We start from the raw sequence: 16,518 nt of genomic DNA, 5'->3' as shown, positions 1-16,518 counted from the left end.
TTATGCTCCACTGCAATCCACAAAACTCCCACCAAACCCCCTAGGTGTCTACACTCACTCAAGTACCCTAGGTGCTCTCATACTCTGAGCATACACAATGCTACCTTACTCACAGTGTCTGAACGCCCATCTCCTGCCTATGCCCCAGACTGATCTGCAAACCGGGGGAAGATAGGTGCTCCTCCTAAGTCATGCACAGGGCCCAATCCAATAGGCATGCTCAGAGGCAGCCTACTGGATCAGGTCCCATTCAATATCTAACATCCTGTTGGAGCTGGGAAACTGGACCCTGAGACCTCCCAGGTTGATGACCTCACCACTGAACTATACAGTCATTCAGTCTCTCTCTCTCTCTGGCCCAGTGATTGTTCCACTGTGAATAAATACTTAAGTAGTCATTGGGCCAGAAAGAGAGAGAATGAATGTTTCTGTAATTTAGAGTCCAGTCCCCCTGGTCCAGTCACTAGTTAGTTATACACAGTAGAACACTTTCACCAGAAGAAAGTAGGAAGCACTATGTCAGAATATCCCATAGCTCAGTGGGTAGAGCACTTTTCTGAGAGGTGGGAGAACCCTGTTCAAATTCTCTCCCCCACTCAGGCAGAAGGGAAAATGGAACTCACATCCCAGGTGAGTGATCTAACCATTGGACACTACCGCCTCCAGCCGTTTTGTGAGGAACAAGTCAGGCTCCTAAATCTGTCCCAAAACAAATGACTTAGACACCTAAGCCACCTGACTCCAGAAGAGGAGTTCCTGTTCATGGATTACTGGCAGAGATAGGGGTCTCCCTGCAGCCTCAGAGAGAGAGATGGTGCTTAGGACACTGCCCTCTTGATGGCATCTCCTATTGGATAGCTTAGGCGGTTCCCTGCCTTGTGTGCTGGCTTTTGGCTTGCATTCTAAGGCACCTCTCTTCCCCATTTGTTATACAGGGAGCCCAGGTGCCTAACTCAGGCTTTTGTGGATCACAGTGTTCTTCCTGTAATTTTCTAAGTGCCTAAAAGTTAGGTGCAATGATGTTTAGCATTGCAATACCTACGTCCCTTTGTGGCTCTGGGCCTTAGTGTGAATACCCTTAACTTCCATTGAAATTGAAGAACTGGGCCCTTAGAAAGGAGAGCAATGATTACAGACTATAACATTATTAAAAGGGAACTTTAGTTTAATGATGCCAAATATTGTTTAAAATTTGTTTGTTGGCAGGTGCCCACAGCAAACGATGCTGTCAATGTGACTGTCTCCAATTTAAACAGTACATCTTCATATGTTATTCAGCTCAGATGCATACCCAGTGAGGATCACCACTGCGTTTGTGTTTGGAGTAAAGAGATTTTAGTCCCTCATAGTAAGTGGCATTTCATTTGGTTGTTCTGGTGATTGATATAAATAAATCAGTTGTTGCATAAAGTTATATAGTATTTATAGATTGGAAAATATTAAAATCAAATGATGAGATTGGGTTTCCCCATCCTTCTCTTCTCTAGAGCTGATTGACAAGCCAACAATTTCAGCTAATGAAACCACAGAAATCAATCCAGGAAGAATAAGTATTTTTCTTCAGTGGCAGGTAATGTATTTGTTGTTGTTATTATTATGGATATAGCAAAAAAGTTAATCATTTTGGGCAAAACGGGATTTTGTTCATTATATTGAAATGTCAGCAAATATTCTTATGCAAGCAAAACTATATTTGAGTATTGCAATGTTGTGCACCTTTGCATCAGCAATTCCTAGCACTATATATATAAATGTGTACGGACATGGTCTTAGAGAAGAGAGAGCAAAACCCCTTTGTAAACTTACAAAATGATTGATGCAGCAACATCTGAACTCTGGACCTTGGCCTAAATGAAGCATCTTTCCATTCTACACTAAGTAGTTGTAGGAGCTGGATTCTCAAGTCTCTCTCTCACCGTCACCCTCACACTTCATCTTGAAAGATTCCCTTAGGCAGAGACACCTGAGGCTGTAGAGCTAAAATACTCTCTTTGTCTTACATATTCATAAGGTGTCATCTTATTCTCAAATGGGACTAAAGCTTTTGAAAGAGCCCCACTCTAGGAATCTGAAAGCACCTTCCAAGTTTATTTATCCAAAAATCTAGATACAGCGTAGGTTATGAGGCTCTTGCTGACAAAAAGAGTGTTCTATTCACCATGCAGAGTGCTGCATATTCACCACAAAGACATTAAAAGTTCAGAAGTTGAGATCTGGAAGTGTGCCTTCTTCCACAATGGACATCGTGATCATCAATTGACTGACTACTATACATCAGCCATTTTTGCTGAATTAATGATGTGAAGGTTTTCTGACAAAGTGAGCACATAAAAAATGTGAGGGCAGTAAATCCGACAACCTTGAGTTCACTGCCAGCGGGCTAGCAGGACATTTTGATGAGCAAGGAGCTATTATAGACTTCAAGGCTTGTGGTCTTCATGTAAAGACTATCTATCTAAAATCAGAGGGGAAAAGAGGGCTTCCAGTTCTAGATCAAAGGGGGTTGCCATGAGTGAAGCCAAGAGTCCAAGTCAGAATCAACAAAGACACCCATATCTGTATGTGAAGGAATCTATCAAAAGGGACATTTTGCAACAATCTGCTTTAAAAAAAAAAAAAAAGAAACTTCTTAGGAAGTTACCCCTCTTACCAGCAGGTGAGGAATCTAAACTAGAAATAAAATTGTTCCTTTTACAGTAATGTCTTAAATTGTACATACTAATTCCAATATCAAGCTGAAGGAAGAAATCATCTTTAGCTTGAGAGCCTAGTTAGATCTTATGTAATTGTTTCATCTGACCCCATCTTCTATAAAACTGAAGGCCTTTTGTGCACTTTAGTCCAATTCAAATCAATAGGGATGCACTTAAGTGCATGCTTAAGTGCTTTCCTGATTTGGAGCCTAAATCACTTTAAAGATGCACAATAGTATAAGAGTAGCTGGGATGCATGTCCGAGTCTTTAATACTTATAAAATGTTAAAGAAAAAAAATGTAGACTCTCCTGCCACAGCTATTTACACAGTATTGGAGCAGAGACCAGTTTGTGACACAAGACTATAGTATCTAGTACTAGTGTCTGGATGCTTAAGATGCATTTCCTTTGGTCAGTGCTCACCTTAGAATCCTAGAATATCAGGGTTGGAAGGAACCTCAGGAGGTCATCTAGTCCAATCCCCTGCTCAAAGCAGGACCAATCCCCAACTAAATCATCCCAGCCAGGGCTTTGTCAAGCCTGACCTTAAAAACCTCTACAGAAGGAGATTCCACCACCTCCCTAGGTAACCCATTCCAGTGCTTCACCACCCTCCTAGTGAAAAAGTTTGTCCTAATATCCAACCTAAACCTCCCCCACTGCAACTTGAGACCATTACTCCTCGTTCTGTCATCTGCTACCACTGAGAACAGTCTAGATCCATCCTCTTTGGAACCACCTCTCAGGTAGTTGAAAGCAGCTATCAAATCCCCACTCATTCTTCTCTTCTGCAGACTAAACAATCCCAGTTCCCACAGCCTCTCCTCATAAGTCATGTGCTCCAGCCCCCTAATCATTTTTGTTGCCCTCCGCTGGACGCTTTCCAGTTTTTCCACATCCTTCTTGTAGTGTGGGGCTCAAAACTGGACACAGTACTCCAGATGAGGCCTCACCAATTTCAAATAGAGGGGAATGATCATGTCCCTCGATCTGCTGGCAATGCCCCTAGTTATACAGCCCAAAATGCTGTTAGCCTTCTTGGCAACAAGGGCATACTGTTGACTCATATCCAGCTTCTTGTCCACTGTAACCCCTAGGTCTTTTTCTGCAGAACTGCTGCCTAGCCATTGGTCCCTAGTCTGTAGCAGTGCATGGGATTCTTCCGTCCTAAGTGCAGGACTCTGCACTTGTCCTTGTTGAACCTCCTCAGATTTCTTTTGGCCCAATCCTTTAATTTGTCTAGGTCCCTCTGTCCTGTCCTATCCCTACCACTCCTCCCAGTTTAGTGTCATCTGCAAACTTGCTGAGGGTGCAGTCCACGCCATCCTCCAGATCATTAATTGTTCTTTTGAGCATTGCTCTGCTCTGTTACCATACTAAACAAACTTAATATCAGTAGGTAAGGACACCATTCTGCTGTAGCAGTTTAATTACCAGTCCCCTCTTCCTCACAAGATAGTTCAAAATGCCCTGTAGAATCTAGGGGATTAAGATTTTCAAAGGCATACATGGCAGTTAAGCACCTAACTCTCACTGACTTTCAGGCTCCTAATAAATAGGGGCACATTCTGAGTGCAGCGTACAAAGTATTTAAGCTGCTTCATCCTCATTAGCGTTTACTGGATTTGCATAGGTGAGAACCCAATTCATCATCATCATCACTACTCCCATAACCATATTGGTCACTGGGACACCATCACTGATGAGGAACCAATCAATTGCCTCCACCCCTGATGATTGTGTGTCAGTGCTTGAATCTCTGCGAAGTCCATTCCTGTCCACTCTTTTACGTTGTCAATCCATCTCTTCTTCTGTCTACCTCTTCTTCTCTTCCCCTCTACTGTCCCTTGGAGGATGATCTTGGATAGGCCAGATCTTGTTACATGGCTGTACCACTTCAGCTTGAGCTTCCTCATGGTCATCAGAAGGTCTTCATATGACCCAGCACATTGGGTGATGATATTGCAGACCTCTTCATTAGTGCCGTGGTCGAAGTATAAGATGCCCAGGATTTTATGGAAGTATCTCATCTCTACTACCTGTATTTTCCGTTCAAGTTCTGCTGTAAGGGTCCATGTCTCACACATATACAGAAAAATGGAAATGACCAGTGCGTGCAGCAGTTTCAGTCTGGATTCCAAAGAGATGTTCTTATTTCTCCAAATTGGCTTTAGCTTTCCCACTGCTGCTGCTGTCTGTGCAGTTCTTGCCAGAATTTCTGCCTTTGATCCTTCATCAGTGATGACTGCCCCAAATACTTGAACTGTTTCACTGGCTCCAATTCTTGTCCACTGACAGTGATATGTGAGCTGATCCCGTCACATTTGTTTGTCATCAGCTTGGTTTTCTCTGCACTGATTTCCATGCCGTATTTTGTGGAACCCAGTTAAGCAAAGCATTTAAGCACAGGCTTATGTGCTATATATTTAAATAATTTTAAGCAAATGCTTAAGTTCCAAGAACATGCTTAAGTGCTTTGTTAAATCATTTCTTAAATCCCCAATCACAGCACTAAATTTATCTCCTTTTGACAATCAATGTGCAAACACCGGGAAGATTTGTTTATACATAATTTCATGTGTGTGGTTTGGCTTGCAATTTTTTGTAACTGTTCTAATTTTATTAAGAAAGGGATTGATATCTGATTGTTCAGTAATAATCTTTTTTCTATTAGATAACACAAAGCAGGAATGTCATTGGATACTATATTAATATTGAAAGAATACCCAACAGTTGCAATGATCGATTCGAACGCATCAACGTAACGGAGAGAAGAGTGCATCTGAATCTCTCCATGGCTTATTATCGGTTTAATATTTCTGCCTATAATGAAGCAGGAGAATCTCCACAGATCACTTATGTTGTCCCAGATTTCACCGCAACAGGTACTTTATCCAGTTGGTGAAGAAACTACACACATATTCTTTTGTTGGCAATGTTGCCTTGTGATAGCAACAGTTTGGGGATGAAAAGGATCTTATTGTTCCTCTTTATTCTTTTCTTTAAACCCCGCACCAGATTAAGGACTCATGTGAAAACTGGCCAAAAAGAGCAGTTTTATGGAGCTCTGTCAGAACACAACATGTTATTTCACATGGTACTATCTATTGTGAAGATTAAAGTTATTCATATCAAATTAATGGCTGTAGGAGGTATTCAAACTGAATTCTGTGTGAGCTGACCCAAACCAAGAAATCTGAAAAATAAACTGGAAACCTGAGAGAACAGCTACATTTATTTCAGCTAGGCCATTGGATTAACTAATTACTAGCAGACTAATTTTACTGTGCATTACAAACACTCTTTGTAGTATGAGGTGGTTATAGCTGCATATGACCTGCCAGGTGAATATTTACAATTAAAGGTCCCCATGATCTACTGCTATTCCATTCTCTCTTTATCTTATGTTGTCTTCTGGCAAGTTGCATGAGGGCACAAATTTCCAACATGAAACTAATACGATGGTAAGAACAAAATTAAGAGAGGATGGGGAGGTCCTTCCAAAAATTAGAAGGCTTCTAAGAAATCCAGGAAATATAATGCAATAGTACAATTTCCATGCTTTGCTAGACATTTGCTTGTATATCTCCATTCATAGTTAAAATCAGTGTTCCCATGGGCTGGCACCAGTTGCTCATTTCTCCCATGGGACATGTATTGTTGTAAGGTAGGATTTCCTATGGCCTGATACTGTGTGTGAGTAACAATCAGCATCTGGGTACCGCTGACACTCTCCAGCTGATGTGTCTGCAGTTAATGTTTCATACCGTCTCCTATCCACCCACTGCCACTGAGGAATATAGTATCCACCCCTTCAATCTTTTTTGACTAATCCTACTGATAGTCAATGGTTTACCAAGTCTGCTCACTTAAGCGTCACGATTTTCCTTACACATTTATTTTCAACTCTAGCTGTAGTTTTATCCTTTGTTTTCCCTAATGTGCCTATGGTCTTGAACATCAATAAAAGCATTACTATGATGATATAGGTATTCAGTTTGTTTCCCATGACGTTTTCTGAGATTAAGTTCTCCTCAGCTAGTTTTGTCACTCTTTAATTCTTCCTTATAGCCACTCTCCTACTGTTTTTCAGATAGAGAACTCCATTTCATCTTCTATCAGCCACTGACTTATAAGTTGCCCGTCTTCCTTCTTAGTCTTGCCAATTTTGATTATTAATAGATGACACGATCTAGTGTTGGTTGGGAATTATTAGATGAAATGGGTTTTTTTCAGTCACAAAACACTGATTTGTCAAAACCAAGACTTTTAGCAGAAATGTATCAATTCAAGTGAAGCTTTTGTTGGGAAAGTTTCTCAGGCCCTGGATGGAATTTCTAGGAAAAACCAGGGAAAGAGAGACAGACACTCAGGTTCAAATCCCCGCTCTGCCTAATTTGGAGCAGGGGCTTGAACCTGGGGATCCCACATCCCAGGTCAGAGTGTCCTAACCACCAGAACTTTGGGTATTCTGGGGTGGAGGAGCCCAAGTCTTTCCTGTTGGAGTGATTCCAATTTGTATAGATAATTAAATATTAATTGGATGAGAGAGAGAGACTGACTCTAGCCTGGTGTTTAGAACACTCACTTGGAATGAGAGGGACTTGGGTTCCAGTCCCTGCTCCCTCTAACTTGGTGCCCTAATTACCAGGCTAGAGTCGTCTCTCTCTGGTTTTTCACAGAGTTTCAAAACTTCTCTGGTTCACCCAGACACAAAACTAAATGCTGAAACCCCAGCTTTTCTTGTGAAATGGAATTCTCATTTTCTACCCAGCCCTACTATTGTCAGACTTTACATAAGGAAGAATACCACAAAAACATCTTATTTCCCTGAATCTGAAGCCCAGCATGACTGTCTCCTCCAGTCAGAAATGTTTCACATAGCAGCACTACATATGACTTTCCTGGGGGGAGGACTCCGGTTGAGTAAGGTGAGGTGCTCCCCCTTCCCAAGGTTTGAATGTTCTCTTCCCCCTTTGTAGTAAAGGCCATGTCCAGAAATCAAATGTGGATCTTCACTAAGGCAGTGCAAAGCACTAGACTAGCTTGAAACTTTTTTATAAACTACATTGTTACTAGTGATTAGAGTTCATTAAGCCTTACTACCCACACAGTCGCTATGACTTGTCACAGGATGCTGACTTCATAGTGAAATTTTTTAAAAATATTTGCTTTCCTATGCATTGATCTATAAAATATTTTGTTTTGCCCCAGTTTTGCCTGGACAAATCACTGCCATACCACAGGAAAACAACACTGTTGTCACCTGGACTCCAGAATATATTCCAAAGTGTTTTGTGGTTGATTGGGGCACTGGTAAAGAAGATATGCACATGAAAATAATAACTAAGCCCATGGGAAATTTCACACTAGGTAACAATTCAACTTTTTTTCAGGGATTGTCCAATTATTTTATGGGAAACATGCCTCTTTCTTTCGCTTGCAGTTTTAAAAACCATGAGACAGCCAAAGATCCTTCCTCACACTTCTACTCTTCTTTGTTCTGTGTATATGGGCGGGGGGGGGGAAGGGGAATTGAAGTACATGGGAGTTTCAGTCCTCTCTGGGAAGCCTACTGGTCGTGGTCAGTGAAGAAATGCAGCTATAAAAACACAGACTGTTTGTGCTATCCCCCTCCTCCAAATCCAGGATCGAGGCTTATATGCTGCAGCATAACAAGGGTGACAACATTTTGCCCTCCCAGGTAAACTTCACTTACATGACAGACAGCTGTGTCACAGGCTGCCCAGTAGATGACATTTCATCCCTTTCCCCTGAACTTGTCCTTGTAAAGTCGCAACAACAAAACAAATCTTGTTATGCAGCATATCTGAGTTATGTGCAAAGAGCTTCTGTTCAGGAAGATTTTACAGGACTTGCATTCTGCATATTGATTGAGATCATACAAGTGACTGGCAAAGAGCAATCAGGATTAATGTCAATGTCAATGATCAATGTCACTGGAGACATTTGATCTGAGGGTCACAATTGAAATGTTATCAATAATTCATCCACTGTTTTAATGGATCCTCTTTTTACATGTGCAACCCCTGGTTGCATCCAGTTTAAGTTCCCAGACAGGGGAAAAAAAAAATCCATACTTGAGCCAAGAGACCTTGAGCTTTCCTGCTTTCCACCCTGTAGCTCCATCTGTGCAACAGAGGCAGACTAGAAACCAATTTGGCATACTTTACAAACAACGTTGTATATTAATATTTATCATTTTAATTATGAAAAAAATCCAATGTACAGGTTGTATGAGGATGGTATAGGAAGCTACCTGGAGAATGTGTACATTTGGACTCTTAACATGAAGACCTGGAATTTGTTAGACTACATTTGGGGAGTTATACAGAAAATCTGAAAGTTCCCTCCTCTTACTTATCTGTTCAGCAAATATTGATTCCAACTTGATTGTTTTCCAGACCATTTACAACCATACAAATTGTACAAAATAATGGTGCATGCATCTGACATATGTGAATGTGAAAGTTTCATGAGACATGAGAGGACATTTGGAGTGACCCACTTCTACTCAGTTCAAGGAGGTATTTCCTAGAAAATCTTCATTCCCCCCTTGCCCCGTTTGTTCCCTTCCACTTTTTCTCCTATTTCTCCACCATCAGTAATAAGGGAGCTCCACCACAACATCTTTGATGGGATGACCTAACATAACACTTATATCCACTCAGTCATGCCCCTAACTCCAAACTGTGATGTGCTGGCTTTGTGTATGAGTGAATATGAAGTTGCTTGCTAGTGACAGGTCCAGAGATATGATGAAGTAACTATTACTATTCTTGGCAGAGATGTTAAGGCAATGGAGCAGGGGTTTTGTCCCTTCTTGCAGTGTGTGATTGTGGCCAGATTCTGATATCCTTACCCACATTGACTAGCACCTTCCTAGGTGAGTAGCCATTCATGCCAATGTGAGTATGGTAGTAAGGGTATCCTTAGAAATTGTATCTGTAGCAGATGGATGATACGTCTCTACCTTCTTTGGTATTGTTTAAGCAGGACTTTTTCCCTTCTCTGCCATTAGTTATCTGTGTGTGAGTCTGCAAACTGGGGAGATGCTTCCCATTCAGCGGTCAATTTCTATGTATGGATTAGCATGCTGCACATTGGATTATAGGCAATAGTTATCTGTATGATTTGAGTTATTTATTTTTAAATGACCTGATGCTTAAGTTCCTAGGACAGGTCCAGCTACTGTGAAAATTTCAAATATCATGAAGCATTCCGCTATTGTGAAATGGACTGAAGTACCTGCAGAAGACTGTTTGGGCTTCCTCCAGGGATACAGAATCAACTACACAGACACAATGAAGAATATCTCTCTGGGTAGGTCACTATGTCACATTATCATAAAAGACAAGAGCAACGTTTCCCACATAGAGGAGTAGCAATCAGACATAATCGTTGCCTACAAATTACAAGTGTTGAGCTACTTAATACCTTTACATATAACCTTATCCACCTTTGATTTCAGTGGCAGTTGACTCTGTCACTAGATCAACTGCCAGTGAACATTTTAATATTCTAACTAGTTTAGACTATCCAGAGACTTCTAATGATTACAGAGTATGCTCTCAGTTTATTATGAAATGTATCTTTAAAGATTAAGCATCAGCATCTCCACAGGAGGCCAAAATTCAGATCAATTTAGGCCATGAAAGAAACACTCAACATATTTTCAATTCAGAAAAGTGTTCAAAGGTTCACAGAATTACCCTCCAGTTCAATACAATTTGTTTTAATTTACAAGTGACTAAATTGCTGTTAAAGCTTCAGCCATTTTCATGACACTAAAACCCACCAGGCTAAGATGCTTAAAACTCCTGCTGCTAAAAATATAGTAACCATTTCTATTAAACACTGAAAGGCAGGATATGCTATCAGCATGTTTACCACTTAGCTTAAGGTATTGTGACAATTCACACTATTTCTGTGTTGCATTATGACTCAGCTCAGCTAGTTCTTGAAGATCTCTACTGGGGGTCAAAGATAAGCAGCAAATAAGAATCGCGCATTATCGGACTAAAAATGAAATATAGTCTCAACAGTTTCCTGCTCATATTGAAAGACAGATTAAAAAAGTGATCAGTTAATACTAACTCCAAAGAATATAGTTTTAAGTTGGTTCCTAAAGGCACGATATTAATTACAAAGAAAGATTCATTGATTAGTTAGAAGCTAATGAATGGTGGGCTGATTCCATTTTACCTGAGCTCATATCAGAGAAATTTACAACAGATTCTCTTTTGATTGATATCCTCACTCTTGTCTGCAGGGGAAAGATTCCAAGCTGCAAGTTACAACACATTGAGGTTTAGATCTTTAACTTTCATAGCTAGTGCAGTCTGCATATCAAGAGAGATGACAAATATTTCCTGAAAACAGTAGAAGAGCAAAATAGAAGAGCAACTGGTTTCTAGAACTCAAAAATCAGCCGATGGACATAATGGATGATCAAAAAATAATCAAAACTTGGTGGATGAAATCCTGGCTTCATTGAAGTCAATGGCAAGAGTCCCATTGACTCAAAGGCAGATTTCACCCCAGGTTCCTGCTTAGAAATTTGAGTATTTTGAAAAAACAAATCCCAGGGTTGCTTGAACTTTGTGGGCAGAAAGAGTTGAAAAACTGCTGAAGTGTAATGACAATTCAAGTCACTGCAATGTCAATTAGCCTGACAGATGATTACTGGGTTTTCCAGAAAGGAAGGGTGATAAGCTTCATTTCACAGGTTTTCAGAGTAACAGCCCTGTTAGTCTGTATTCGCAAAAAGAAAAGGAGTACTTGTGGCACCTTAGAGACTAACCAATTTATTTGAGCATGAGCTTTCGTGAGCTACAGCTCACTTCATCGGATGCATACTGTGGAAATTGCAGAAGACATTATTATATACACAGACACCATGAACCAATACCTCCTCCCACCCCACTCTCCTGCTGGTAATAGCTTATCTAAAGTGATCATCAAGATGGGCCATTTCCAGCACAAATCCAGGTTTTCTCACCCTCCGCCCCCCACAGACAAACTCACTCTCTTGCTGGTAATAGCCCATCCAAAGTGACCACTCTCTTCACAATGTGTATGATAATCAAGGTGGGCCATTTCCTGCAGAAATCCAGGTTTTCTCACCCCCTCACCCCCCTCCAAAAGCCACACACACAAACTCACTCTCCTGCTGGTAATAGCCTATCCAAAGTGACCACTCTCTCCTTACAACGTGCATGAAAATCAAGGTGGGCCATTTCCAGCACAAATCCAGGTTTTCTCGCCCCCCCGCCCCCCAAACACACACACACAAATTCACTCTCCTGTTGGTAATAGCCTATCAAAAGTGACTACTCTCCTTACAACGTGCATGAAAATCAAGGTGGGCCATTTCCAGCACAAATCCAGGTTTTCTCACCCCCCCCACACACACACACAAACTCACTCTCCTGCTGGCAATAGCTCATCCAAACTGATTATTAATAATAATAATAATAATAATAGGACACAAATCAGATGTCAAGAATTATAACATTCATAAGCCAGTCGGAGAACACTTCAATCTCTCTGGTCACGCAATCAGAGACATGAAGGTCGCTATCTTACAACAAAAAAACTTCAAATCCAGAGTCCAGCGAGAAACTGCTGAATTGGAATTCATTTGCAAATTGGATACTATTAATTTAGGCTTAAATAGAGACTGGGAGTGGCTAAGTCATTATGCAAGGTAGCCTATTTCCCCTTGGTTTTTCCTACCCCCCCCCCCCCCCCGGCCTTCTGGTTAAACTTGGATTTATGCTGGAAGTGGCCCACCTTGATTGTCATGCACATTGTGGGGAGAGTGGTCAGTTTGGATGAGCTACAGCCAGCAGGAGAGTGAGTTTGTGTGTGTGGGGGGGGGGGGGTGAGAAAACCTGGATTTGTGCTGGAAATGGCCCACCTTGATTTTCATGCACGTTGTAAGGAGAGTAGTCACTTTTGATAGGCTATTACCAGCAGGAAAGTGAATTTGTGTGTGTGTGTTTTGGGGGGCGGGGGGGCGAGAAAACCTGGATTTGTGCTGGAAATGGCCCACCTTGATTTTCATGCACGTTGTAAGGAGAGAGTGGTCACTTTGGATAGGCTATTACCAGCAGGAGAGTGAGTTTGTGTGTGTGGCTTTTGGAGGGGGGTGAGGGGGTGAGAAAACCTGGATTTCTGCAGGAAATGGCCCACCTTGATTATCATACACATTGTGAAGAGAGTGGTCACTTTGGATGGGCTATTACCAGCAAGAGAGTGAGTTTGTCTGTGGGGGGCGGAGGGTGAGAAAACCTGGATTTGTGCTGGAAATGGCCCATCTTGATGATCACTTTAGATAAGCTATTACCAGCAGGAGAGTGGGGTGGGAGGAGGTATTGGTTCATGGTGTCTGTGTATATAATAATGTCTTCTGCAATTTCCACAGGGCATCCGATGAAGTGAGCTGTAGCTCACGAAAGCTTATGCTCAAATAAATTGGTTAGTCTCTAAGGTGCCACAAGTACTCCTTTTCTTTTTGCTTCATTTCACAGACTCTTTGCCTCACTCAGCTCTACGATCACACCTTTTGCTTTCAGGAAATAGGCTATTTTCTTTAACATTAAAACTTCCATATCAAGAGTATCTAAATGCTTGGCAGCATTCTATAACATAAAGGGCACTGTTGTATTGCTAGTGAAGTTATTCTGGTGACAGCAAAATCATCCACTGCACCTTCAGAAAGGAAATAGTTTTGAGCTAAACCCAAGCAGTACAGCTGTGGATCTGAACATACAGTCTTTTCTCACACAAATACCTACCTGAATAGTACATCACTGAAGTCAAGTGAAGTGAGTGTTGCCTGATGAATGAGGATTGCTCAAGTTAGTAAAAGGCCCCAAGGTATGTTCCTTCTATCACCTGCTTTGACAGTTACCAGGCATCTACAAGCTCCTTTGAGTCATGCATTCTACATTGGGGTCAAATTCAGGGCGTAGACACTTAATGTAGATGTACAAGCATGCTGATTAGGCAATAACATTCAGATAAGTCCTTATTCCGACTGTCACAACAGTAGATACCCAGGAAACTCACTTTCAGTAAGTTTCACATCCCTCTCCCCCTCCCGGTCTACAGCATATACGAGCCTACCATGGCTACCCTTTAAGGATAGCTCAAGTGGTAGAGGCTCATGCTTTTAGCACTGGAGTTCTTGGGTTAAATACCCTGGCAATTACCTATACTGGAAGTTTATGGCACACCATCTTCAAATAGCCATACACTGAGATTGCTTGTTCCAGGATCCGGATTAATTTCAAGAAGAGAGGCTACATAGTGGGTCCCAATCCCAGCATCCACCATAGAATGCTTCCTCCTTTGGCACCAACCACAGAAGGTCTGCAGAGTATGGTTTCCTACAGGTTTGGGATGAGGACATGAAGCTGGGCCTCTTCTCAGCTACAGCTTTATGGGCTTGTTCCTATGTATAGCTTGAATTTGGCTCTAGTGTTATACATTTGCTGATCCCTCACCCTCTTGTGTTGCAGCTGTTGCTGTCAATTCTTCTACCACCTGCTACCTGTTAACAGGACTTAAAGAAAAAACTGCCTATAGAGTACAGATTTCAGGAGTCACCACTGCAGGAGAAGGAGCCCAAAGTCGTTCACAGTTTTTCACTACTCTGAAATATGGTACCGTGAAGTTCTTTTTGTGACTGTGCTGTGCTGCATTGATTCACACCATAAAAATGGGTTGTGGTATTTTATTCCAAAACCTCAGCCCTGGGCAATATTAGCCATGAGTAGAACAACCTGTAAAACTGAGAGGCAGAGCTAGGAAAAGGGTGATATCCCCCTACAGCTTTTTGCTTCTCTTTGACTTGAAGGAGGGGTAAACATGATAGACTCCCATGAACTCTCTTCAGCAGACAAGCAATGAGGGAGGCCTATAATTTCATTCTGGTCAGTTTTTGTACAGCACAAAAACAAACAAACAAACAAACCCACACACCAAGGGCTTGAAGCAGACAGAAATGGGAAAGGAACTAAAATTCCCCTGCAAACATGAAATGGTTCATCATTAACTTAAACCAATTTTCATATGAGAACACTTGGATATAAATTGGCCATGAATAAATTTTATGCTGGAAGTTTAAAGAAGGTTTCTATAAACCCTCAGAAGAGTGAGGTTCAAGAACAGCCTCCCAACAGGAATAGTGGGAGGCAAATAACCTAACTAGTTTTAAGAATGATCTAGATAAATTTTAGTGGGATTTGATGGGGTTGCTTGGGAAGAGGGGGAGGCTGGGCTTGGTGGCCCAAAGAGTTCCTTTTGGGTTAGTTTTATGTTCCTAAATCTCATGCAGGACTTTAGCTAGTCAGCTGTAGAGGTCAGGAAGGAATTCCTTCCTTCCCACCCATCCCTGATGTAGTCGGAGTTTTTTCCCTTCCCTTTTCTGATGCATCAGACATGACCATGCCCAGATGGGACTCTGGAAAAGGTGGGCTAGTGCACTGAGGCTGTGTAGAGAATTTTCTTGTACCATTCACTTGGCTGGTGGGTCTTTCTCACGTGCTCCAGATCACTGATTGCCAGATTTGGGGTCAGGAAGGAATTTTCCCCCAGGTCAGGATGGCAGGGAACTTGGGGTCAGGGGTTGTTTTGATTTGGGTTTTTTGCCTTACTCTGCAGCACGGGCCACGGGTTCCTTGCTAGAATCGTCTGGATATATCTCACCAAATCTGGATATATATCTCACCAAATCAATTCCCTGCCATTGCAGGGGCCTCGGACATTGGTTCACCTCAGTCCCTTGTACTCTCTACCTGTGGCACATAATAGTTTAGTCTCCTGAGGGCTGTATTACATTAGTTTAATCTAGGTTATTGGGTTCAATGTAGGGATAACTGGGTGGGTTTCCATAGCTCGTAATGTGCACGAGGTCAGAGTACATGATCTGCTGGTCCCTTCTGGCCTTAAAAACTGTGACATGCTGCTACTAAGGAATCAAGCTTGGTACAATCAGTGAGAAAAGCAAGGACACACTGTTTGTATCAGATTCTATTTGCACTAACTTTCAAATGAATGTGACCAGTTACTGACATGGCTGGTTAAAAAAAACAACAAATTTTGTTATGAGAAAAATTATGAATTTCAGCGTTTTTATTTTGAAGCGTCCATTTTTTCAAAGTTTCACAGTTTACTCATTTAAAAATATGAAAAATTATCAAAATGGCTGATGTATTGTTTACCAAAATCCATTTTTTTGGAACTGAAAAAATTTACAACTGTTTAAAAAAAATAAAATTCAGCCAGCTTTATTGTAAGAGTTGTTTGTGTCCACACAAAACTTAGTTAATGCTTAGTTCTAATCATGCATTGACCACATCAACAGCATATGATTATCTTCCAGTAGCCAGGTTAAAATGCTGTTGGTTTTGCTGAGTATACAGGACCCTCTACCTGCCATCTAGGTAACCGAGATGGCATGTACTTCCTTACAGCTTTGTGCTGGTGGTAGTCTTTGTGCATCTCCTCTGGGCACTCAGAAAGGGGGTAGAAAAGGGTCTCTAGCAATACTTTCTCAGAAATTGTTGATGCAAATAATGGTAGGCAGCGTAGTAGGTGTAGTTACACAGCCACAATTGACATGGTTGTGTTGTGAATAAAGCTGCCTTTTTGTTGTAACCAGGTCAAATTAGCAGGTCATCAGCTGATTACAGAATCAAGGTTATAGTTATAGGGGACAAAAGAGGAGATCCTGGGACCAAACTGGCCCCTGGTTTAATTTAGGGGTACTCTAAATTATGCTGGTTGAAGCAA

The 16,518-nt window shown here is 41.5% G+C and overlaps 1 protein-coding gene across 1 annotated transcript in view; it reads left to right on the top strand.

Moving 5' to 3' along the window:
• LOC141988127 (interleukin-6 receptor subunit beta-like) overlaps positions 1 to 16,518 on the top strand; it is a 57,567-nt gene that overhangs the window by 28,256 nt on the left and 12,793 nt on the right. Inside the window, exons 7-13 of the mRNA XM_074953965.1 lie at positions 1,207 to 1,348; positions 1,488 to 1,570; positions 5,369 to 5,579; positions 7,909 to 8,067; positions 9,120 to 9,242; positions 9,886 to 10,038; positions 14,244 to 14,387. Of these exons, the coding sequence (XP_074810066.1) occupies positions 1,207 to 1,348; positions 1,488 to 1,570; positions 5,369 to 5,579; positions 7,909 to 8,067; positions 9,120 to 9,242; positions 9,886 to 10,038; positions 14,244 to 14,387 (1,015 nt within the window). The remainder of the gene's footprint in view (positions 1 to 1,206; positions 1,349 to 1,487; positions 1,571 to 5,368; positions 5,580 to 7,908; positions 8,068 to 9,119; positions 9,243 to 9,885; positions 10,039 to 14,243; positions 14,388 to 16,518) is intronic.

Source organism: Natator depressus, chromosome 5 (genome assembly GCF_965152275.1).
Source record: "Natator depressus isolate rNatDep1 chromosome 5, rNatDep2.hap1, whole genome shotgun sequence".
NCBI classification, from domain to species: Eukaryota; Metazoa; Chordata; order Testudines; family Cheloniidae; genus Natator; species Natator depressus.
Note: the sequence above shows the minus strand (reverse complement) of the source record. Positions and strands in the feature narration are given on the sequence as shown.